This window comes from Oncorhynchus mykiss, chromosome 3 (assembly GCF_057628025.1).
Source record: "Oncorhynchus mykiss isolate SJ-2025 chromosome 3, ASM5762802v1, whole genome shotgun sequence".
Lineage (NCBI taxonomy): Eukaryota > Metazoa > Chordata > Actinopteri > Salmoniformes > Salmonidae > Oncorhynchus > Oncorhynchus mykiss.
The window spans coordinates 49215092-49240934 of NC_143024.1; the positions used below are offsets into that span (position 1 = coordinate 49215092).

The 25843-nt window shown below is 40.2% G+C and overlaps 1 protein-coding gene and 1 long non-coding RNA gene across 2 annotated transcripts in view; one reads left to right on the forward strand and one right to left on the reverse strand.

Moving 5' to 3' along the window:
• The window catches only part of clybl (citramalyl-CoA lyase), a 196037-nt gene that overhangs the window by 48648 nt on the left and 121546 nt on the right, over window positions 1-25843 (reverse strand). Inside the window, exons 4-5 of the mRNA XM_021596826.3 lie at window positions 1842-1943; window positions 71-164 (exon numbers count right to left, since the gene is read on the reverse strand). Of these exons, the coding sequence (XP_021452501.2) occupies window positions 71-164; window positions 1842-1943 (196 nt within the window). The remainder of the gene's footprint in view (window positions 1-70; window positions 165-1841; window positions 1944-25843) is intronic.
• Window positions 17306-17877, forward strand: LOC149984572 (uncharacterized). The gene is made up of 2 exons (XR_016494666.1): window positions 17306-17446; window positions 17815-17877. It is a non-coding gene; the product is annotated as an uncharacterized LOC149984572 (long non-coding RNA).

Genomic DNA, 25843 nt, shown 5'->3' on the forward strand with positions numbered 1-25843 from the left:
ATGGAGAGGAGAGGTGGTTATAAAAGGATTGATTGTAGGTGAGAGGAAAGAGGAAGAGATGATAGAGGACCTATGCTGGCACAGAAGTCATCGGATCCAAACACCACACCGTCATGGTGTAGGCCAACTGCAGGAGCCAGACGACGTACTTCCTCACATACAACCTGGGGGAAGACACAACAAAGACACAGAGATGAGTGTGTTTGTGTGTGTGTTTGTAGCCAAGGAAAGTATGAACCCTGTCAACTCACCCAGTCAAGCAGGTCATATTTCCCATTCAGACCTGCACTTATAGTGTTCACTATCTACTGTAACGCGCACACACGCACATCTTGTCTCTCTGTCTTAGACACTGTCGCCTTCTAAGAAGACTGTGTGAAGCTGGGACTACCACACGACAAGAGGAGAGAGGGGGAAAAGGCCTAGGAATGTGATCCTCTATTGTGTTAGCCATGGAGCGGTCGGAATGTGTCTGCTGCTTTTGTCGGCGTCCAAATTAATTTCACTTCTCACTGTGACACAGCCATACTTCCCTGTTCCATCCCAGGGAATCAGTCTGGCTAAGGATACAGAATGTTCTCCAGAAAGAAAACACACACACACACACACACACGCACACACACACGCACACAAAAGTGACATTAAAAGAAAGAGGAAAGTGTGTTACCCCACCAAAATCCCCCAAACCGTGCCCTTTCCCCTCACCAACGAAGGTCGGCCCAAACTAAAACCAAACCCTCTTTGATGCCTGACAAAACAATCACAATTTAGATAACAATAAAACATGTCAACGTGAGTGTCTGGATGAGGGGAAAAACTCAGAAGAGACCCAATGCAAATGTAAGCTGCAAGCAACATTGCCGCGGTTTAGCTATGTGCCCACTAGGACACCATCAGGACTAATTGGACACATTGCCCCAGGATGAGCTACTTCTGTACTGTTTACCACGCTTGCCAAATATCAGAGCTCAATATCGAACAATTCATTATTATGACTTTGAGGTATTTTGGACCATTTTCAATAATGTTGACTACTTTAAACTTCTTCTTCTCCAGGACCACTGGACTGATTGGCACCAAATGTATATATATTCTATGTACCCATGACTTTAAATGCAACTTTTTACAGGACTCAAGCTCAAAAAATATGGCCGCTATGAGACAATGAGCTTGCTTTGAATGCTTTGTCAAGTATAACAGTGCCAGCATTCAGCAAAACTGAACCATATTTTACAGGTTAGCTAGACTCATCCCTGAGCATGTGTGCCAAATTTCATCAATCTGAGTCCAACAGATTAAGATATATAAACATGTGCCTGTTATAGCGACACTGTAGTCAATTTGAATATGCTTGAATATGTTGAGTCTTCACAGTATTTGGAACATGTGTACTGTTTTGTTACAATACGAATATCCGTGATTTATTTATGTGCATTTATCGGTCGTTTTAGGAACTTTGTCCTTAGATGCCATATATTACGTTTTGTATAGTTCGGTCATTCGGTGCCAGGGGAGTAGCGTTTTAAGTGTTTTTCACAAAATTCTAAATGGCGGAAAATCCATCATGGTGGACCTCATGGATCCTTGAGGCAAATTTGTTTGCATGGCATTGCATGAGAGGGTGTGGCCCTTCACCATCATGCCTGAACCAGAATAAACACAAAAGAGTTGAACCCTTGAGAGAGAGATGTAGAGAGACTGTCCGGACGCTTTGAATCTCTCGTATTTGGACGGTGACACTTGGAGAGTTGCGTTGTCTGACGCCAGCTTTAATAAAAAGTGAATGAGGTAGTAAAATGTCTGACACAGGCATTTTCCTGGTGGTTTTGTTTGTAATTTACCTTAAAATTGAGCAGGCCCACAGCGGTTTCCACAAAGGTGACCAGGCGAATGGGCTCCGTCAGCGCTCGTCCATTCAAGTGGTGCTGAAACCTGCCAACAAACTGCCACACACACACAAAAGCCACACACACACACAACCACACACACAAATTACAACTATTGCGTATCTGAATACAGAAGCACATATGAAATCACAATACTCAATTTTCTAGTGATGCCATTACTCTCAAGAAGAGAGACAGCCACAGCATACACAAACAGCACAGTCGCAATACATGGTCAAACATTATATGAAGGTAAGCTGGAGGTATCATAATTTTGTTCATGTATACATTAAGTAAAATGTACATGTAAACCATTAACTAAGATCTCAAATCAAAACTGGCTTTATATGTGTATTTATCAAATCTTATGGTGGAAAAGTTCATATCACCATGCCTATAATCCATTTATAAGCACACATTGAAATACATCGTAACTCAAACTGTTCAACAACATTAGCATTTTACTCAGGGACAGACACTCAGGGAGTGTAGCCATTAACACAAACCCAGTTATGGAGAGAAACATGGGGGGGAAACAGAGATATCAAACTGTTTGTCAGAGGGAATTGCAACCATGAAAAATATTCAGGATTAAGGCTCTTTATATAATAAAACTGAGGTTTTGCTACAAGAAGGAGCAATTGTGGGGAGAGAGAGAGTTGCAAAACAACTGTCAATACCTATTCCCTGCATCGTTTTAATTCCTGTACAAAAATACAACAAGTGATCTTTTGTGGAGAGAGAGAGAGCGAGCGAGAGAGTGACGAGGCAGCGCAAACGAGAGGAAGAGAGGCAGTGCAGAGGAGGAGAGGAGCGTCAAGCTGAAGGAAATTATATTTTACATTATCACCAGGGTTCCCCTTCTTCTGAAGCCTTCTGGACTCTCTCTCCCATTTAACAACATGGTCCATATACACAACACACACCAAAAAAAAAAAAAGACAAAACAAAATGTGGTGCCGTCTTTAAGTGTGTTTAATTTCAACATTATGTCAATTTTGTGTGCCCCCTCGGTGGAAGAGAATAGTGAGATTGGTGCAACAATCGTTGTGATATGACACTTTGCAGGGGCCCTTTATTCTGCATGGTTCCCACTAATAAGTAAGCTCAACTAAGATTTTTTATTTTCAACAGACGAGTTCACAGCGAGCTCTGGACTGCCAGTGGGGTAGCCCAAATTCCTAAATCTATCATCTGGAAACACAGAAAAACTCTCTCCGTCAGATATTCACTTCTAAGGCCTGTTAAAAAAGAGAGAGGGAGAGAGATGGAAAAGGGGAGAAAAGCCCAATAGAAATCTGTAACGCCATGTCCCCCTCCTCTCTCTCCCCCTCCCTCCCACCGTCTATTCCTCCCTCTGGGAGAGGAGAGCTGATATAAATAAGCCCTGATAAAGTGGTGCTATTTTCCTAAATAAAAGACACAAATATCACACATGCACGCACACATACAACGCATTCTTAAAAAAACAAAGAGTAACGGCTCCATTGAAAGATTTCTCAAATAGGGGCAATTTTAATCATCTCCCCATTCAATCTCAGTTGGTTAAATCATATCGGGGAGATTTACATAAATACAAACCATCAAAGACTTCTCATCTTCAAAGGGGTTTTCGAAGCCCAATAGGCTTTGTACTGTAATCATCTGAGGTCACAACCTCACAAGAGACACGTTGCTACAGCAACATAAAAAGTAACGCTGGCTGGCTGGGGGCTTAGCACAATATTACCCAATTCCCCTTTCCCCCAAATACACACACAGACATGCACACACTTAAAGGTATTTATTTTCATATTTACAGGGTGGACCTTTAGAAAATCATCAGAGGCCCATTTCTGGCCTGTAGACAGACATAGTGCATAGTGAGTACCCCCCACTAGATAACACACATAGATTACCCCCACTACACCGAAAATGTGTTGGAGTGGTAACAAATGACAGGTATATTCCCACTGGCTGTAGTGAAGATGGACAACCCCGCTCTGATTACATCTGAGAACATGTTTATGTGCTTTTATTTGTGTGGAGAGTATCCAGTCGAGCCAGGATACACACTGGTAGAGTGAGTGGGTATTAAAATGTAAAATGTAATAGAAGGCACAATCTAGGATATGTCCTGCTACTCAATGGTAATTTCAATGGTCTCTCAATGATATATACAGTATATACCCATTGAATGCGGAAGAATTTTACTGATAAATACCTTACAATTTGATCAAAAACCATATCGTAAATCCCCAAAAAGTTGTATTACTCATTCTTCGTGTTGTCATTTGAGTCTGTAAACAAACCATGTACAATACAGCAGCAAAACTATTATGTCAATCTCATGGACTGTCAGTCCTTGCATCAATAGCACCATTTAATAATTTGAGAGTGGTTGCTTTTTTCAGCCCCATCCTTCTTTAAAGTTTTACAGCAAACTAAGTTGCGGGGCTACCCTCGTGGTGGAAAGACAAACTCCATATTGTGGCTTTAGGCACTTGGGAAAGAAAGACCATAGAAATCCACTCAATTATCACCATGGCTCTTTTCATGGAGAGTTACTTGTGCCTGTCTATTGTTCCTCTATGGCAGAGAGACTTCTATCAGTTAATAGCACTCAATCCGAGTACCCTTCCAGATGTTATTCACTATTGACCAAAAACACCTCTTCAAGCCACACTTCACAACCATTTCCACCCACAGGGTGAGGAAGAAGAAGAAGAAGAAGGTGGCGGTGAGTGGGACAAGTTTCAATTCATCCTCTTCAAAAGGGGCCCAGATTAAATGTTTCCGGCCAGCTGAAGTGTTCATTTCACAGAGGGGAAGCCGAGAAATGAATGAGAGGTGGGAACAAAAAAGAGGTGTCGGCGGTAAAGGACAAAAAGTAGACAGAGGAGGAGAAGAGAGGCCCATCTCCCTCTCTCTTTCTCCTTTCAATCCCCAGTGCACACCCAATAGCATGGCAGCGACGAATACACCACAGCCCCGAATTTGTGTGAGAATTGTCAAAAGACAAAAGATTTCCGCCTATTATCCTCCGATAAGCCTTGTCCATCACACAAGGAGAAAAGGCCGGCTAAAGGTTTCCACACAATGGGGAACAAAGTAAGTCCATCTTTTAGGGGCAAATCAGTGCTGGAGGATCTTGGGCCTGTATCAATAGTAAGAAGCAAGAGAGGAAGGTACATAAGACAAGGATTTACAGCTTTACTGACATTGGGCATTGGGGATAACACCACAGACATGCTTATGCATGGACACGAATGCAGGTCGGCACACAGACAGACACACCGGAAGACAGACAGAGAGTGACAGATGAATGCAGACAGACGCGCACATCATGAGATTGGCTCCCACACCCATTGTGTGTGTTTATGTGTGTGCACGTGTTTGTGTGTGTGTGTCTGAGTGTATTGTGGATATGTTGAGGAGCAACAATGCAAAATAAAGTGCTTTAGGCAAGACTACTGCTGTGTTCTATAAATTCCTCTAATTAAAATAAATAAAAAATACGTTAGTGTACCATCCTCTTGTTAGTTTGCATCCCTGGCCTACATCATCAACTGGGACATTATTTTAATACTTTTTTTTTATCACGAGTCTCCTAGAATTTATTATTTTTATTTTTTATTTTTTTATGTGAAGAAAAGTAGGGAATAATGGGAGAAACGGCTGACTGGGGGAAGAGAAAGAGGGGAACACCTGTCTCAAATTAACCAGTGTAAGAAAGAGAGAGAAAGGGGGAGAGAGAGAGGGCAGGCAGCAGGAAAGAAACGTGTTCTAATTAAAAACACTAGTTAAAAACGTCCTGCTTCTGGCCCAGAGACCAGAAGTGTCTGTCTGTGTGAGAACAGACCCCATTCCACCTTTCCCTCTCACTTTCCTTACATAGCCACTCTCCCCCTCTCCTTCCTTCCATTCCCTCTCTCTCCCGTTTCAATCCTCCCTCCATCTCACCTTCTGTTATTATTTCCCCACCCTCTTTCCTTTCTTTTCCTCCTTCTCTTCAAAGCTCCCTTCACCTAGTTAAGACATTGCAAATAATTGCAGGTCTTTTCAAAAGTCATGCAGAGCTGCTGAATGGTCAACTATTTCTGCTCAACAGTGTGTGTGCACCCTGTGTCTGTCCAAACCTCTGTCAGCCATAGGCCTTGTCCCTGCGGCTCTCTACACTGAGTGTACAAAACATTAAGAACAACATTTCCATGACACAGACTGACCATGTGAATTGTGAAAGCGATGATCCCTTATTGATGACACTTGTTAAATCCACTTCAAATCAGTGAAGATGAAGGGGAGGAGAGAGGTTAACAGCTTTTTATTTTATCCTTGAGACAATTGAGACATGTATTGTGCATGTGTGCCATTCAGAGGATGAATGGGCAAGACAAAAGACTTAAGTGTCTGAATGGGGTATGGTAGTAGGTGCCAGAAGCACCGGTTTGTGTCTAGAACAGCAGCGCTGCTGGGTTTTTCACGCTCAACAGCTTCCCATGTGTATCAAGAATGGTGCACCACCCAAAGCATTTCTAGCCAACTAGACACAACTATTGGAAACATTGGAGTCAACATGGGCCAGCATCCCTGTGGAGCGTTTTAGACACCTTGCGGATTCCATGCCCAGACGAATTGAGGCTGTCCTGAGGGTAAAGGGGGGAGGGGGGGTCAACTCAATATTAGGTGTTTTATATAAGGTGTTTTTAATGTTTTGTATGTGCGTGTATGCACTGTTTACAGTCCACAAGATTGATGTGAAGTCTGTATGTTGGTGTGTGTGTGTGGGAGAGTGACAGACAGCTCTAGGCCCCTCCAGTTGCCTCCCATATGGTGGCCCTTAAGAAATGGCGACTGCTTTAATGATGACACTGTCTCCTGACCCACCCCAACTGACATCCGCACTGCACCCCTTTATAGATAGAGACACACACACCACCAAGGTCCTTACTGTGGAATGGAGTGTTAGGTTTTCGCCAGATATAAATGGAACTCATCTCATCCAAAAAGTTTACTCAAGTTTGCCAAAAAAGCACCTGGAAGCACCAGGATGATCATCAAGACTCTTGGAAGAATGTTCTATGGACAGATGAGTCGAAACATTTTGGACAACAATTTCCCAGAGCTCCCTCTTTTTTCAGATGTTTTATTTAGCTTTGTATCATCCCTTACAAAAGATCATCCCTTACAAAAATGTGTTTGTGGCAAATGTGCTGCAAACTAAATAGTCTGCAACAAAATATTACCAGAAGTTTGCAAACGTTAGCCACTAGTGGTGAATCTGTGGCAAACCTGTGGCAAGCTGTTTCTGGTGAACACAGGAGTTCCAAGACCTGTAACTGTTGATGACCAATGAAGGGGATAAGAAACATCTGTTGGAAAATGGAAACCAAGCTATCTAGCTAGCTACAGTATCTACCAAAATTGTACGGTAAATGTCTAACTTATTAAACAAATTCTATTAGCTAAATGATGCCTAGTTAGCAATGTCATGTTTTATGGGATAGATTGAAACACATTTGGTTGATATCTGTTTCAATCTGTCAGCGCCACTGACTGACTGGCTAGCACTTAGCTAGCTAATGTTAGCCATCATATTTTTGCACAATTCATGTGATAGCTAGCTAAGCTAACTAACTTGCCTAAACACATTTTTAGGTGAATATGTAGCTGTCTTTTAATACCAATATATATGTTAATATGCAAGTGTCACGGTTAAGTAGCATGTTAGCTAGCACAACAGCTAAGCTAGTTGGCCAGCGCGCAACAATATGCGTTGATTGGAAGAGACTGTACTGGGAGGAGGATGCATCAACACCCTGGAAGTATGTTTGTGGTGCACACACTCCTAACACTTTTTTTGAGTGATAAATGAGTGTATCGTCTTTCAGATTGATAAGGTAAGTAAATTAATGTATTATTCTCAAAAATGTAGCCAATAGATTCACTCTTTGTAACAATTAGAACTTTCATTGCCTTAAATAATTAGCTAGCTCATCTTGATCATGTGTTGTTCCTTCTCTCTTTCTAGAAGCAATCTGTTACCAGGAAAAAAGACAGATTGATGCCTTCAATCAAACTGAGGACAGATAAATATGAGAGCACCAGACAGGTCAAGGCTTCTTGTATGCATGTCTTTGAGATGTAAGATATACTATAAAAACATGTTGGGTTGTTTGGATGACCCAATAGCTAGATTGCAGGCATTGGGTCAATAGTTGGAATGTTTTCTGTGTATACAGCAAGGTTAGGTGGTTGGTGCTGGCTTATTAACCTTTTCACGGGTGAGTTCCAAATACCTCTAACGGTCACCCCAGCGTGAGTTTTTTAATGCGCGTGATGTCTGGACAGTTAACCAAGACACGCTGCCTGTTAATTATCTGTTGGCTGTATTTCAATTTCTTAATTATAAATTATTTTCTAAGTTTAAATTGAAGTGTGTTCCGTCTCTTAATTAATTTACAAAGAAGTAACCTATTTCACTGTTGAGGACAATTTACATTTGAGGCATTACTGAGCCAGACAAACAGGTGACAAATCATGCATTTGCATAGATTGTAATGGATACATACCGTGTGTGTAAAATACTTTTTAAAGGTTGTATTGATGAGCTAATGCTAAGCTAATTACCAGCTATGTGCAGCCATGTTTCTAGTGTCGGGTCTTTGGCATCATTAAAACTGAAGACTTACAGTGGGGCAAAAAAGTATTTAGTCAGCCACCAATTATGCAAGTTCTCCCACTTAAAAAGATGAGAGAGGCCTGTAATTTTCATCATAGGTACACTTCAACTATGACAGACAAAATGAGAAAAAAAATCCAGAAAATCACATTGTAGGATTTTTTATGAATTTATTTGCAAATTATGGTGGAAAATAAGTATTTGGTCACCTACAAACAAGCAAGATTTCTGGCTCTCACAGACCTGTAACTTCTTCTTTAAGAGGCTCCTCTGTCCTCCACTCATTACCTGTATTAATGGCACATGTTTGAACTTGTTATCAGTATAAAAGACACCTGTCCACAACCTCAAACAGTCACACTCCAAACTCCACTATGGCCAAGACCAAAGAGCTGTCAAAGGACACCAGAAACAAAATTGTAGACCTGTACCAGGCTGGGAAGACTGAATCTGCAATAGGTAAGCAGCTTGGTTTGAAATCAACTGTGGGAGTAATTATTAGGAAATGGAAGACATACAAGACCACTGATAATCTCCCTCGATCTGGGGCTCCACACAAGATCTCACCCCGTGGGGTCAAAATGATCACAAGAACGGTGAGCAAAAATCCCAGAACCACACGGGGGGACCTAGTGAATGACCTGCAGAGAGCTGGGACCAAAGTAACAAAGCCTACCTAAGATTGGGAGATATATGGTCATATGGTCAGATGAAACCAAAATATAACTTTTTGGTAAAAACTCAACTCGTCGTGTTTGGAGGACAAAGAATGCTGAGTTGCATCCAAAGAACACCATACCTACTGTGAAGCATGGGGGTGGAAACATCATGCTTTGGGGCTGTTTTTCTGCAAAAGGACCAGGACGACTGATCCGTGTAAAGGAAATAATGAATGGGGCCATGTATCGTGAGATTTTGAGTGAAAACCTCCTTCCATCAGCAAGGGCATTGAAGATGAAACGTGGTTGGGTCTTTCAGTATGACAATGATCCCAAACACACCGCCCGGGCAACGAAGGAGTGGCTTCGTAAGAAGCATTTCAAGGTCCTGGAGTGGCCTAGCCAGTCTCCAGATCTCAACCCCATAAAAAATCTTTGGCGGGAGTTGAAAGTCCGTGTTTCCCAGCAACAGCTCCAAAACATCACTGCTCTGGAGGATATCTGCATGGAGGAATGGGCCAAAATACCAGCAACAGTGTGTGAAAACTTTGTGAAGACTTACAGAAAACATTTGACCTCTGTCATTGCCAATAAAGGGTATATAACAAAGTATTGAGAAACTTTTGTTATTGACCAAATACTTATTTTCCACCATAATTTGCAAATAAATTCATTAAAAATCCTACAATGTGATTTTCTGGATTTCTTTTCTCATTTTGTCTGTCATAGTTGAAGTGTACCTATGATGGAAATTACAGGCCTCTCTCATCTTTTTAAGTGGGAGAACTTGCACAATTGGTGGCTGACTAAATACTTTTTTGCCCCACTGTACAACAATTAGATGTAAGCCTCATATCTGAGGCTATCATATAAACAGCGTTATGGTAATGTGGCCGTATTGTCTCATGAGTTTCACAAAATTGTACCAAACGGACCAGTTCGTAGCTGGATTCTTCACCAATCTTTTATACCTTCTCCAGAACATACATGTTTCGGACCTCAAGTTCTGTGAGGTGGAAGAAATTCCTTTGCTCTCTATGAAAATTCACTCTGTCTCTACTGTGGCCATGAGGAGATAATCTCCTCCAATAATTTACAACCTCTCTCTGACCACAGCAGCCTCGGTGTAGAGATAGGGAGAGGGGGATGGGGCTTGCTGTACCCAAAGAGGGCAACGTCATGACATACTGTCATACTGGTGGTTTGGATCTTGTTTGTCGTGCAAGTTACAAATCAACATAAAATCATGACCACATGATGTCCTGTTTGTAGATCATCAGTGTCCTCTGGTGGTTGAACTTAGTAGGCTTCTCTGAGAGCGGAGCAGTCCACCACAAGAATGGGCAGTTGATGTCCGGTTGGTGATCGCCGTTGCGGTCCCTTCTAGTGGTTTACCTTGGTAGGTTCCCTGGAAGCTGCAAAGTAGGAAGGGGGTGTCCTGGTTGGTGATCGCCATTGCGGTCCCCCCCTCTGGTGGTTTACCTTGGTAGGCTCTCTGACAGCAGGGCATGCCGCCACAAGAATGGGCCGTGGGTGTCCGGATTTGGGGTCGCCCTTCCGTATGGTCGTCGTCCAGACTGGGAGATCTGGGCAGTAACTTAGGCAGATGTTAACAACGCACACACACACTCATTAAATATATATAATTACATTCATTCCCCAATGAGCGGCGTTGTGGCACTAAGTGATGGTTGTATGGGGACTTTGTTTATGGCTCTATCACTTCCTAAGTGTCAAAGGAACTGAACCGAAAAGGAATGAAAGCATAAACAAAATATATACAAAATATAGTTCTCACACAAAAATCATCTAATTGGACTGTATTCTATATATGTCCAATCTTCTGGCAAAATGACTATCATGGCATTGTCTCTAATGCCATATCTAAGGTTTTCCTACTGGTGTGTTGCTTAGGCACTATCCTAAGTTGATACCTATATGATAAGTCTACAGCTGTAAGGTTAGTCTAGCTATGTTTCTAACATTTATTTATTTCTGTACTTAAATGCAGAGGTCAAATAATGGACAGCTTTGTAAAGATGAATTAGTGGAACCTGGCCTCTTTGATTCCAAAGTTCGAGGGTAAGTAAAACCGAGAGTGGGGACAGAGCTTTGGGAAACACTGACTTTCATTGCCCCTGAAAACAGCTCGGAAAATTCCAGATATTGATGTCATGGCTTTAGAAGTATCTGATATGATAATTTGAGTCAATTGGACGTGTACCTGTGGATGTATTTCAAGACCTACCTTTAAACTCAGTGCCTCTTTGCTTGACATCATGGAAAAATCAAAAGATATCACCCACGACCTCACAAGACCACACGTCTGGTTCATCCTTGGGAGCAATTTCCAAATGCCTGAAGGTACCATGTTCATCTGTACAAAAGTATGCAAGTTTAACTTCTTGGCGCACCCATCCTGTTAGCGGGATCATTTTCGTCAACATCCGCTGAATTGCAGAGCGCCAAATTCAAATTAAATTACAAAAAATATTTAATTTTCATGAAATCACAAGTGCAATATAGCAAAACACAGCTTAGCTTGTTGTTAATCCACCTGGCGTGTCAGATTTCAAAAAAGCTTTACAGCAAAACCTATCCAAGCGTTTATGTTTGGACATCTCTCTTAGCAGACAAAACATTACAAACAGCTAGTAGCAAAGTAGATTGGTCACGAAAGTCAGAAAAGCAATAAAATGAATCGCTTACCTTCGATGATCTTCAGATGTTTGCACTCACGAGACTCCCAGTTACACAATAAATGTTCCTTTTGTTCGATAAAGATTATTTTTACATCCAAATAACTCCATTTGGTTGGCGTGTTTTGTTCAGAAATTCACAGGCTCGTGCAGGTCATGACGGGCAGACGAAAATTCCAAATAGTATCCGTAAAGTTCGTAGAAACATGTCAAACGTTTTTTATAACCAATCCTAAGGTTGTTTTTACAATAAATATATCGATAATATTTCAACCGGACAGTAGCTTTTTCAATAGGAGAGAGAGAGAGAAAATGTCTGCTCCAAGCTGTTGCGCATGCAAAATTCTGCTGGCACCAAGCCATCCACTGACGAGATGTGATTGTTCTCGCTCATTTTTCAGAATAAAAGCCTGAAACTATGTCTAAAGACTGTTCACACCATGTCGAAGCCATGGGGAAAGGAATCTGGTTGATATCCCTTTAAATGGAAGGAAGACATGCAATGGAACAGGGAGATTAGTTTCCCTTAAGCGCTTCCTGGTTGGATTTTCCTCAGGTTTTCACCTGCAATATCAGTTCTGTTATACTCACAGACAATATTTGACCGTTTTGGAAAGTATAAAGTGTTTCCTATCCTAATCTTACAATTAAATGCATATTCTAGATTCTGGGCTTGAGAAATAGGCAGTTTCATTTGGGTACGTTTTTCATCCGAACATCAAAATACTGCCCCCTACACTCCTCAAGTTAAAGACCATTGGACAACGCAGCCATCATACCGCTCAGGAAGGAGACGCGTTCTGTCTTCTAGAGATGAATGTACTTTGGTGAGAAAAGTGCAAATCAATCCCAGAACAACAGCAAAAGATCTTGTGAAGATGCTGGAGGAAACCGGTACAAAAGTATCTATAGCCACAGTCCTAAAACTTGAAAAGGCAACTCAGCAAGGAAGAAGTCACTGCTCCAAAACCTCCATAAAAAAGCCAGAATACGATTTGCAACTGCACATGAGGACAAAGATCGTACTTTTTGGAGAAATGTCCTCTGGTCAGATGAAACAAAAATGGAACTATTTGGCCATAATGACAATCATTATATTTTGAGGAAAAAGGGGAGGCTTGCAAGCCGAAGAACACCATCCCAACCGTGAATCACGGGAGTGGCAGCATCATGTTGTGGGGGTGCTTTGCTGCAGGAGAGACTGGTGCACTTCACAAAATAGATGGCATCATGAGGCAGGAAAATTATGTGGATATATTGAAGCAACATCTCAAGATATCAGTCAGGAAGTTAAAACCTCTTGTAACTACCCATCCCGGATCCGGGAGAATTGTCATCAACTGACACTAAGTAGCATTACGCAACAGACAAAAGATCTTACTAGAAAATATTCATAAAATCACAAGTGAAATATATTCAAACACAGCTTAGCCTTTTGTTAATCACCATGTCATCTCAGATTTTGAAAATATGCTTTACAGCCAAAGCAAGACAAGCATTTGTGTAAGTTTATCGATAGCCTAGCATTATGCCCAGCTAGCAGCAGGAAATCTGGTAACGAAAATCAGAAAAGCAATCATATTAAATCGTTTACCTTTGATGAGCTTCGGATGTTTTCACTCACGAGACTCCCAGTTATATAGCAAATGTTCCTTTATTCAAGAAAAATGATTTTTGTAGCCAAAAATAGCTCCGTTAGTTCTTCACGTTTGACTAAGAAAACGACCGGAAATTGCTGTCGCGACAACGCCGAAAAATATTCCAAATTAGCTCCATAATAACGACAAACACGGCAAACGTTGTTTATAATCAAGGTGTTTTTCAAATATCTATTCGATAATATATCAACCGGGACAGAGCTTTTTTCAGTAGGACCGGGTGGAAAAATGGCTACCTCTGTCTTTTGCGCGAGAAATACACAAAGAGCCATCAGGTAGACACTGTTTAACAATACCTGCACAGGATTGGTACATCCGAACATCACACCTGCGGGACAGCTACAGGATGGCAACAACAACTGCCCTAGTTACACCAGGAATGCACAATCCCTCCATCAGTGCTCAGACTGTCCGCAATAGGCTGAGAGAGGCTGGACTGATGGCTTGTAGGCCTGTTGTAAGGCAGGTCCTCACCAGACATCACAAGGCAACAACGTCACCTATGGGCACAAACCCACCGTCGCTGGACCAGACAGGACTGGCAAAAAGTGCTCTTCACTGAATGGTCACGGTTTTGTCTCACCAGGGGTGATGGTCGGATTAAACGTTTATCGTCGAAGGAATGAGCGGTACACCGAGGCCTGTAATCAGGAGCGGGATCAATTTGGAGGTGGAGGGCCCGTCATGGTCTGGGGCGGTGTGTCATAGCATCATCGGACTGAGCTTGTTGTCATTGCAGGCAATCTCAACACTATGTGGTACCCTTCCTGCAGGCTCATCCTGACATGACCCTTCAGCATGACAATGCCACCAGCCATACTGCTTGTTCTATGCATAATTTCCTGCAAGACAGGAATGTCAGTGTTCTGCCATGGCCAGTGAAGAACCAGGATCTCAATTCCATTGAGCATGTCTGTGACCTGTTGGATCGGAGGGTGAGGGCTAGGGCCATTCCCCCCAGAAATGTCAGGGAACTTGCAGGTGCCTTGGTGGAAAAGTGGGGTAACATCTCACAGCAAGAACTGGCAAATCTGTTGCAGTCTATGAGGAGATGCACTGCAGTACTTAATGCAGCTGGTGGCCACACCAGATACTGACAGTTACTTTTGATTGTGACCCCCCCCTTTGTTCAGGGACACATCATTCCATTTCTGTTATTCACACGTCTGTGGAACTTGTACAGTTTGTGTCTCAGTTACTGAATCATGTTATGTTCATACAAATATTTACGCATGCTAAGTTTGCTGAAAATAAACAGTGAGAGGACATTTATTTATTTGCTGAGTTTAATTTGCATGTGAAAATATGACCTTGCTGGACATTTTTGGCAAATTGGCCAAAGGTTTGCCACAACAGTTTGCCAGAAGCCTGTATTTTTGGTAAGGGATACTTCCATATTCTGTTCCAGTTAAAGGATGGTTCAGATTCTGGTAACGGCTAGCTGAGAAAATTAGCTTTCAAAAAGTTGCTTATATTATGGAGATCAGTATTTTGGGAACCCAGATAATTTATTTATATGCTGACAAAAATAAAAACGCAACATTCAACAATTTCAATGATTTCCTTCATATAAGGAAATCAGTCAATTGAAATGGATTCATTAGGCCCTTATCTATGGAAGCATATGACTGGGCAGGGGTGCAGCCTTTGGAGGGCATAGGCCCACCCACTTGACAGCCAGGTCCATCCACTGGGGAGTCAGGCCCAGCCAATCAGAATGAGTATTTTTCTCATGAAAGGGTTTTATTCCAGACAGGGCTGGATGGTAGAGAAGTTGAGGTACACCAAACCTTTTTTGATGTACTCAGAGGACCGTTATTAGCATGTTTTAACCACTCATAGGTAGATTATCAGATACTCAACCAGGTCTGATTTCATTATTACTGAAACACCCAAGCGGGAAATATAAAAATCCAATCCATTTAAAAAATTGGATGCCCCTCTGTGTTGTGATGCAAACATTCTAGCAAAATGCATAGCGCATATAATAAAAAATATAAAAAAGTATTGTCGGATATTATTCATCCCGAATCTGACAGTTTTTTTTACATGGACGATACATTGGAGACAATACAAGAGAAGTACTGGAAACAATAGAACACTATGAAAAATCTGGGAAACCATGCCTGGTATTCATAGCTGACTTTGAAAAGGCTTTTGATAAAGTACCACTGGAATTTATAGGTAAATGCCTGGAATATTTAAAATTGTGGAGAATCTTTTAAACAATGGGTTAAAGTTATGTATAGTAACCCCAGGTGTAAAATAGTAAATAATGGCTACTTCTCAGAAAGTATTTAACTGTCAAGAGGAGTAAAACAAGGTTGTCCACTATCAGCATATCTATTTATTATGGTCATCAAAATGTTAGCTATTAAAATCAGATCAACCAATAATATCAAGGGGCTAGAAATCCAGGGCTTAAAACCAAAGGTGTCATTGTACACTGATGAGTTACGCATTCTTTTAAATCCACAATACGGCTCACTCCACAGCCTCAGAGAGGATCTAGGTACTTTATCTAACCTCTCTGGATTACAACCAAATTATAAGTTATAAGTTATATATTGGATCATAAAAAATAAAAAACATTTACATTACCGTGTAGTTTACCAATAAAATGGTCTGACGGTGAAGGGGGCATTCAGGGTATTGATATCCCGAAAGAAAGAAATGATCTCACTACAATACATTTTAATAGAAAGACAATAAAAATAGATAAGATCTTGCTACCATAGAAATGAAAACACCTGTCATTTTTGTGGAAATATTACCTTGATTAACTCTCTCAGTTTACCTATTTGATTATGGCCTTGGCTACACTGAGCAACTTGTTTTTTAAATTATATGAGCAAAACATATTACATTTATTTTGAACGGTAAGCCAGACAAAATTAAACGGCCAATTAATGTGATGAATATGAATTCGGATGGTAGAAATGATTAAATATGAAAGAATTAGACTCACTATGTTTGGCTTCAGTCATACAAAAGTTTTACTTAAATCCAAATTGGTTCTCTAGCAGATTAGTAATGTAATTAGTAAACCATATGTTCAAAAATGTCCCTTTATTCTGACTACAAACTCTCACTTTCGGTTATTTGAAAATTAAATAATCCTTTTCAAAATATCTCTATTTTTAACCAGTTAGAGCTCTAGGGGCGCTATTTCATTTTTGGATAAAAAACGTTCCCGTTTTAAGCGCGATATTTTGTCACGAAAAGATGCTCGACTATGCATATTCTTGACAGTTTTGGAAAGAAAACACTCTGAAGTTTCAGAATCTGCAAAGATTTTGTCTGTAAGTGCCCCAGAACTCATTCTACAGGCGAAACCAAGATGATGCATCACCCAGGAATTAGCAGAATTTCTGAAGCTCTGTTTTCCATTCTCTCCTTATATGGCTGTGATTGCGCAAGGAATGAGCCTACACTTTCTGTCGTTCGCCCAAGGTCTTAGCAGCATTGTGACGTATTTGTAGGCATATCATTGGAAGATTGACCATAAGAGACTACATTTTCCAAGTGTCCGCCTGGTGTCCTGCGTCGAATTCGGTGCGCAATTGCCAGCTGCTTCTACTTTACCATTTGATTCAGGGGAGAAAGCATGTGTCCAAGAACGATGTATCAATGAAGAGATATGTGAAAAACACCTTGATGATTGATTTTAAACAACGTTTGCCATGTTTTCAGTCGATATTATGGAGTTAATTTGGAAAAAAGTTTGCGTTTTGAGGACTGAATTTATGGATTTTTTTTGGTAGCCAAATGTGATGTATAAAACGGAGCTATTTCTAATACACAAGGAATCTTTTTGGAAAAACTGAGCATCTGCTATCTAACTGAGAGTATCCTCATTGAAAACATCAGAAGTTCTTCAAAGGTAAATGATTTTATTTGAAGGCTTTTATGTTTTTGTTAATGTTGCGTGCTGGATGCTAACGCTAATGCTAACGCTAAATGCTAACGCGAAATGCTAACTCTAGCTAGCTACTTTTACACAAATTATTGTTTTCCTATGGTTGAGAAGCATATTTTGAAAATCTGAGATGACAGTGTTGTTTACAAAAGGCTAAGCTTGAGAGATGGCATATTTATTTCATTTCATTTGCGATTTTCATAAATAGTTAACGTTGTGTTATGCTAATGAGCTTGCTGATAGATTTACACAATCCTGGATACAGGGGTTTTTTCATAGCTAAACGTGACGCAGAAAACGGAGCGATTTGTCCTAAACAAATAATCTTTCAGGAAAAACTGAACATTTGCTATCTGAGAGTCTCCTCATTGAAAACATCTGAAGTTCTTCAAAGGTAAATGATTTTTTTGAATGCTTTTCTGTTTTTTTGTGTAAATGTTGCCAGCTGAATGCTAATGCTAAATGCTACGTTAGCCATCAATACTGTTACACAAATGCTTGTTTTGCAATGGTTGAGAAGCATATTTTGAAAATCTGAGATGACAGTGTTGTTAACAAAAGGCTAAGCTTGAGAGCTAGCATATTTATTTCATTTCATTTGCGATTTTCATGAATAGTTAACGTTGCGTTATGGTAATGAGCTTGAGTCTGTATTCACGAACCCGGATCCGGGATGGGGAGATCAGAAAGGTTAAAACAGCCATAGATAATTGGTTGCAATTTCAGTTTAATCTACCAGAAAATAAATAAGTATTACAAATATTATAGTTAATCTACTAATTGATAAAAAATACATACATTTTAGATTTTCTTTGTAAATAATCTTTGCAAATGATGTCATAAATAGGACTGGTGGAGTTGTCACACATGCAGCTAACATAAAATATATGGAAATGTGTCACGTTCTGACCTTTATTTCCTTTGTTTTGTCTTTATTTAGTATGGTCAGGGCGTGAGTTGGGGTGGGCAGTCTATGTTTGTTTTTCTATGTTTGGTTTCTGTTTCGGCCTAGTATGGTTCTCAATCAGAGGCAGGTGTCGTTAGTTGTCTCTGATTGAGAATCATACTTAGGTAGCCTGGGTTTCACTGTTGGGTTGTGGGTGTTTGTTTCCGTGTGTGTGTTTGTCGCCACACGGTACTGTTTCGGTTGTTGTAGATTTCACGTTATCGTTTATTGTTTTTGTTCGAGTGTTCATTTGTCTGTATTAAAAACATTATGGACACTTACCACGCTGCATCTTGGTCCGATCCTTACTCCTCTTCAGATGAAGAGGAGATCTGCCGTTACAAAATGTCTGTTCTACCAAAAATTACAAGCAACTAATTGCAGCATTACTGCAAAAAATGCAAGAGGCAAGTGGAAGGGTAGGAAAGTAAAGTGTCTGTTGGCCCTGCATTAAAGACCAAAATTGGGTAACGGAAATTGTGATAAATAAAAAAGTATACCAGTTTAATTTGAGGACCAAAACATTGACAGCTGTGCCATATAGATTGCAAAATAGTTGGAAAGAAATGTTTGATGTACCGATTTCATGGCACATGGTTAATGAACTGATACACAAAACGGCGCCATAGTTTTTAAATTTAAATGATAAAAAAATGATTGCAACCAATAGAATAGATTTTACTGCGAAGAGACAGAATCCTTAGATCATTTATTTTGGTACTGTCCATATGTAGCTTGCTTTTGGTCGCAGGTTCATTAATGGCTCAATAATTGCAACATTTACCTGGAGCTAACTCTGTAAATAGCACTACTGGGTGAATGAAAAGTCATAGTCAATCGATCAATAATATAATAATACTCTGAGCAAAACAATTTATCTTTCATTTACAATCTTAACAAACTATGAGAATAGAAAGGTTCAGAACTTTTGTGAAACATCACAGCACAGTTGAAAAATATATGGATGGTGTTCAGAGATGGGAAGGGTTGAATGGAGCTGAAGGGTAGGACTAAAATTAACAAGATAACTAATGTAAAATATACTGTTAACGTAAAATGTATATAGGTTAAACCTGTTAAATCTACCCCCACCTTTTTTGAAAATTCTGTTAAAAATCGCGCAACTTTTCAGCGTCCTGCTACTCATGCCAGGAATATAGTATATGCATATGATTAGTATGTGTGGATAGAAAACACTCTGAAGTTTATAAAACTGGTTAAATCACGGCTGTGACTATAACAGAGCGTGTGTTTCATTGAAAAACGCAAGAAAAACTGCTCTCTGAAAGCAAAAAATAATTTCCATAAGTCACTTCCACCAGTTGTTAAAGGAGAACAGAATTTAATGGAAATTTGCCTGCACTTCATACAAATTCCGCACGATGGCGCCATTGTACTAATTTTCAATCGAATTAATTGTTGGAAAATCCATCTGTCTGACCCCAAGTTTTCCAGTCTTCACCCGGATGCAGTTCAAGGAGAGATCAGATTGCATTGTTTTTGAAGTGAGGACCTATTGAAGAGACATCGCCCTGTAATCGTTTTGATAGATTATAAACGTTTACTAATACCTAAAGTTGGATTACAAAAGGATTTCGAAGTGTTTTGTGAAAGTTTATCGTCGACTTTTTTAATTTTAAAAAATTACGCAGCGTTTAAAAACGATGAATTTTTCTGAATGACACTACTTCTATACAAAGCTATTTTGGGTATATATGGACCGATTTAAACGAAAAAAAGACCCAATAGTGATGTTTATGGGGCATATAGGAGTGCCAAGAAAGAAGCTCGTCTAAGGTAATGAATGTTTTATATTTTATTTCTGCGTTTTGGGTAGCGCCGTCTATCGCAAAATCTGTTGTTTACGTGTCGAGCTGGCATTTTGGGGGGTGCATGCTATCAGATAATAGCTTCTGATGCTTTCGCCGAAAAGCATTTTAAAAATCTGACTTGCTGGCTAGGTTCACAACGAGTGTAGCTTTAATTTAATACCCTGCTTGTGAATTTTGATCAAGGTTTGAGTTTTAACGAGTACATTTAGCATTTAGCGTAGCGCATTTGCATTTCCAGGTGCCTACTTGGGACATGTGCGTCTCAAGTAGATTCAAGAAGTTAAAAACTTTTGTGAAACAGCACAGTTGGAAAATATATGGCAAATAGAAATCAAAGCTGGTTGGTATTCAGAGATAGATGGGAGAGGTTGAGGGTACTTGAAGGATGGGACAAAAAATAAACAAAAAATGATTGTAAAATATATATCTGAAAAAGTATGTATAAGTTAGAAGAATAAGATGCCTAAGTGTTGTTGTCCATTAGTTTATTCAAATTGGGGGAGAGTGGGGTCAGGGAAAAATAATGAAGGAAAATATATTTAAAAACCTATATATTTTATATAACTACATATGCATTCAGACGTGCTAGCTAGAACTGAAATACTTGCAAGACTTTACACGCTGGTGGCGGGAGAATTAAACCACTGGCTGGGTCAAAAATCCATACCCCAAACTTAATAAGCCAGCACCAAAAACCTAACCTTGCTGTATTTACAGAAAACATCCCAACTATTGACCCAATGCCTGCAACATAGCTATTGGATCATCCAAACAACCCAACATGTTTTTATAGTATAACTTACATCTCAAAGACATGCATACAATAAGCCTTGACCTGTCTGGTGCACTCATATTTATCTGTCCTCAGTTTGATTGAAGGCATCAATCTGTCTTTTTGCCTGGAAAGAGAGAAGGAACAACACATGATCAAGATGAGCTAACTACTTGTTTAAAAAAATGAAAGATCTTATTGTTCCAAAGAGTGAATGTACAGTGCCTTGCAAAAGTATTCATCCCCTTGGCGTTTTTCCTATTTTGCTGTATCACAACCTGTAATTTAAATAGATTTTTATTTGGATTTCATGTAAAGGACATACACAAAATAGTCCAAATTGGTGAAGTGAAATGAAAAAAATTACTTTTTAAAATAAAAATAAATAAAAAACAAACAAACAGGAAAGTGGTATGTGCATACGTATTCATCCCCTTTGCTATGAAGCCCCTAAATAAGATCTGGTGCAACCAATTACCTTCAGAAGTCGCATAACTAGTTAAATAAAAGTCCACCTCTGTGCAATCTAAGTGTCACATGATCTGTCACATGATCTCAGTATATATACACAGCTGTTCTGAAAGGCCCCAGAGTTGCAACAACACCACTAAGCAAGGGGCACCACCAAGCAAGCGGCACCATGAAGACCAAGGAGCTCTGCAAACAGGTCAGGGACAAAGTTGTGGAGTAGTACAGATCAGGGTTGGGTTATAAAAAAATATCTGAAACGTTGAACTTCCCACGGAACACCAATAAATAAATTATAAAAAAATGAAAAGAATATATAACAAACCTGCCAAGAGAGGGCCGTCCACCAAAACTCACGGACCAGTCAAGGAGGGCATTAATCAGAGAGGCAACAAAAAGACCAAAGATAACCCTAAAGGAACTACAAAGCTCCACAGTGGAGATTGGAGTATCTTGTCCATAGGACCACTATAAGCCGTACACTCCACAGAGCTGGGCTTTACGGAAGAGTGGCCAGAAAAAACAATTGCTTAAAGAAAAAAATAAGCAAACACGAAGGTACTCTGGTCAGATGAGACTAAAATTGGGCTCTTTGGCCATCACCCCGAGAACACCATCCATGGTGGTGGCAGCATCATGCTGTGGGGATGTTTTTCATTGGCAGGCACTAGGAAACTGGTCAGAATTGAAGGAATGATGGATGGCGCTAAATACAGAGAAAGTCTTGAGGGAAACTTGTTTCAGTCTTCCAGAGAATTGAGACTGGGACGGAGGTTCACCTTCCAGCAAGACAATGACCCTAAGCATACTGCTAAAGCAACAGTCGAGTGGTTTAAGGGGAAACATTTAAACATCTTGGAATGGCCTAGTCAAAGCCCAGACCTCAATCCAATTGAGAATCTGTGGTTTGACTTAAAGATTGCTGTACACCAGCGGAACCCATCCAACTTGAAGGAGCTGGAGCAGTTTTGCCTTGAAGAATGTGGAAAAAAATCCCAGTGGTGAGATGTGCCAAGCTTATACCCCAAGAGACTTGCAGCTGTAATTGCTGCAAAAGGTGGCTCTACAAAGTATTGACTTTAGGGGGGGTGAATAGTTATGCACGCTCAAGTTTTCAGTTTTTTTGGTCTCATTTCTTGTTTGTTTCACAATCAAAAATATTTTGCATCTTCGAAGTGGTAGGCATGTTGTGAATATCAAATGTTACAAACACCCCAAAAATGTATTTTAATTCCAGGCAACAAAATAGGAAAAATGCCAAGCTACTGTATGGGCTACATTTATGAGAATAATAAATAGATTTACTTACCTTTTCAATCTTGAAGACAACACACTCATTTATCACTCAAAAAAGTTTTATGACTGAGTGCACCACAAACATATTTCCAGGGTGTTGATGCATCCTCATCCCAGTACAGCCTCTTCCAACACCATGGGTAAGGGGAGGGTATCCATCTGCAAAAGTGACATTTTTCTTTGATGTCAAATAAACTCATAGTGTTGCTAGCTAGCTACCAACCTTAGCTGTTGTTCTAGCTAACATGTTACTGAACCATGACACTAGCATATTGGTATTAAAAAACAGCAACGTATTCACCTAAAAAAAATGTTTAGGAAAATCATTAGTTAGCTAGCTAGCTAACTATCACATGAATTGTGCAAAAATTATATATAACATTAGCTAGCTAAGCGCTAGCCAGTCAGTCAGTGGCACTGATAGATTGAAACTGGTATCAACAAAATGTGTTTCACTCTATCCCATTAAAACATGACTTTGCTATTTAGCAACCATTGAGCTAATAAAATGTGAACGTTTATGAAGAAGTTTAATTAAGTTAGACACTCACCGGACAACTTTGGTAGGTAGCTAGCTACCTAGATAGCTTGGTTTCCATTTTCAAACAGATGTTTCTTATCTCCTTGATTGGTCATGAACTTGTTGCCCCATGTTTGGCACATATTCAAACTGAATCCTAAGATAATTTTCTGACAGAAAAAAAACTCTGGCAAACTGTTATTGCTGTCAAAGGTTTGCCGCCGATTCACCAACATTTCATGGCTCACTATTTAGTTTGCAGCAACAAATTCATTTTCGTAAGGGCTGGCTTGGTGTGGATTTACAATCTGCAGTGTACAATTCTTTATAGAAGTGGGATAAACTTTGATTAATTTTGGTTCTGATAGTAATTCGCCCTGTTTTAGATTCAATAGTTGCTATATCAGCTAATTGATTATTACTGTGTAGCTTGGGGCGATTAACATGGAAGTATTGGTTGTCTAACTCAATGGATGGTAAATTCTGCTATCCGTCTTATCAATAAATTAAGTTCTGTCTTGACTTTGGAAAAAGTAATAGCTACCTGGTTTTGTATGTATCATTATGATTATACGTTTCAATGCATGCCAACGGAACTGGAACCACGAGCTCGTTGTCTCCCATGGTTGACGTATGTCTGGAGTGGCGCAGGGCCTAGAGCTGACGGGACAGACTGAGGTATCCATTCAGCGGGGCCAAAGAAAGTGAAAGTGTAGACACAAAGTCATGCACTCCCTCACTGACACACACACACACACACACACACACACACACACACACACACACCGTTCAATGACTAACATCCATTCTCATTTAACAAACAAGAAAGATGTCAAATTGGGAACTCCGATTAAAAATTCTGTATGTTCAGTTCAGAAACTATAATGGCCCCTTTCTTATGTTAATTATGATTTTATTAATAACTGTCTTATATACGGATATATACCATCTTATATCATAATATGATATAACACATGGCATCTCAACTCATTAGTTCAATAAGTGCTCTCTAATTTCCCCAAATTCCACAGTGGGTAGAGCAAGTCAAAGTTGCGCTCGCTCAGACATCTATGGAACCTCTAAAGCCCCAGCTAAAGAAATGTCATCTGTTTTTTTACCGAGTGCCAAGAGCAACACTGGGCTTCTCCCTGGGCCCTGCCACAGGGATCAATTCCCCTCGCTTGATGGAGAAATGGCAAAGTTTGTTGTTATTACTTTGAAGATTCCTGTGGTTTCCTCTTACTGCATTGGGTTTGTCCATGAGGGCCGCTGTGTGCTTTAAAGACAGAGGGGGAGGGAAGAAGGCAGAAATGTTTTAAGTATTTTTAGTTTCTCACTTCTCCTATTTTTTGCTTCCATTGCGCAAGATGTTGAACAATATGTGATCTGAGTTTTCAACACGGGTCGTGGGAGTGGCACAAGAATGTTGAGCTTAAGCCTAGGCAATGGTTGAGAGAGTAAATGCAAGTCTTCAGCTCCCAGACAAGGTTTAGAAACTGAACCACCTCTATTACAATTCATCCCCCCTCCACCAATGTTCTGTGCAAGATTCTGTGCGACTTCCATGGTGAGTTTACTGTGAACACAGACTGTAAACGCTTTAAGCTACAGTTTTAACAGTGGCCATGTTGGCTACTGTGGCTATTTAACAGCGGTGTGGACTCGAGTCAGACTCGAGTCACAAATATGATGACTTGCAACTCGACTGACTTTAACACCAATGACTTGTGACATAACTTGGACTTGAGCCTTTTGACTCGAACTGACTTGATACCCTCCCCAAGCCCAAATATTAAAAATGAAGCTATATAAAAAAGTGTGCAGCGCAGCTGAGAAAAAGTTGCGCGTGGCAGTGCAGAGGAACGTCGGTGCGTGAATTCCGATGATGATACCCCAAATTATTATTTGCGGATATAAAGACTACGCTGTAGTCAACAAAAAACGGATTGCAACCTGCAAAACATTTGGGAAGAAAATTACAGACGGAGGCACAACAATTTCCAATTATGTTCGACATTTGAAGCTGCACAAAGAATGGTAAGTCGTGGCTAATATAGCCGACAGCTATACATAACTTAGCTAGTGTAGCATGTAGGCTAACGTAACATTAAATCAATGAGCCTCCACACAGTCAGTCAGTGCAGGAATGTGATCATTGCACCCAAGATTGAGCTACAACTGACTAGGCAGTTGGTAGCCTAAATTCTGCCTGATGTTATTGCTGTTCCTGAAACCATTGACATTCGTTAGCCTACTGTAACCACACATAGAGAGGGTGTGTGTGTTAAGGTTGGGCGATTGTGTACATGCCTACATCGCCCGATTGTGCCCCATAGTGATCCTCGACAGTCAAGTTTTTAGTAGAGTTTTTTTTTCTCATGGCTACCCATGTGTTTCCATGGAAATCAAGTTTATGTGGCAAGTAATAAATATATACAGTGGGGCAAAAAAGTATTTAGTCAGCCACCAATTGTGCAAGTTCTCCCACTTAAAAAGATGAGAGGCCTGTAATTTTCATCATAGGTAC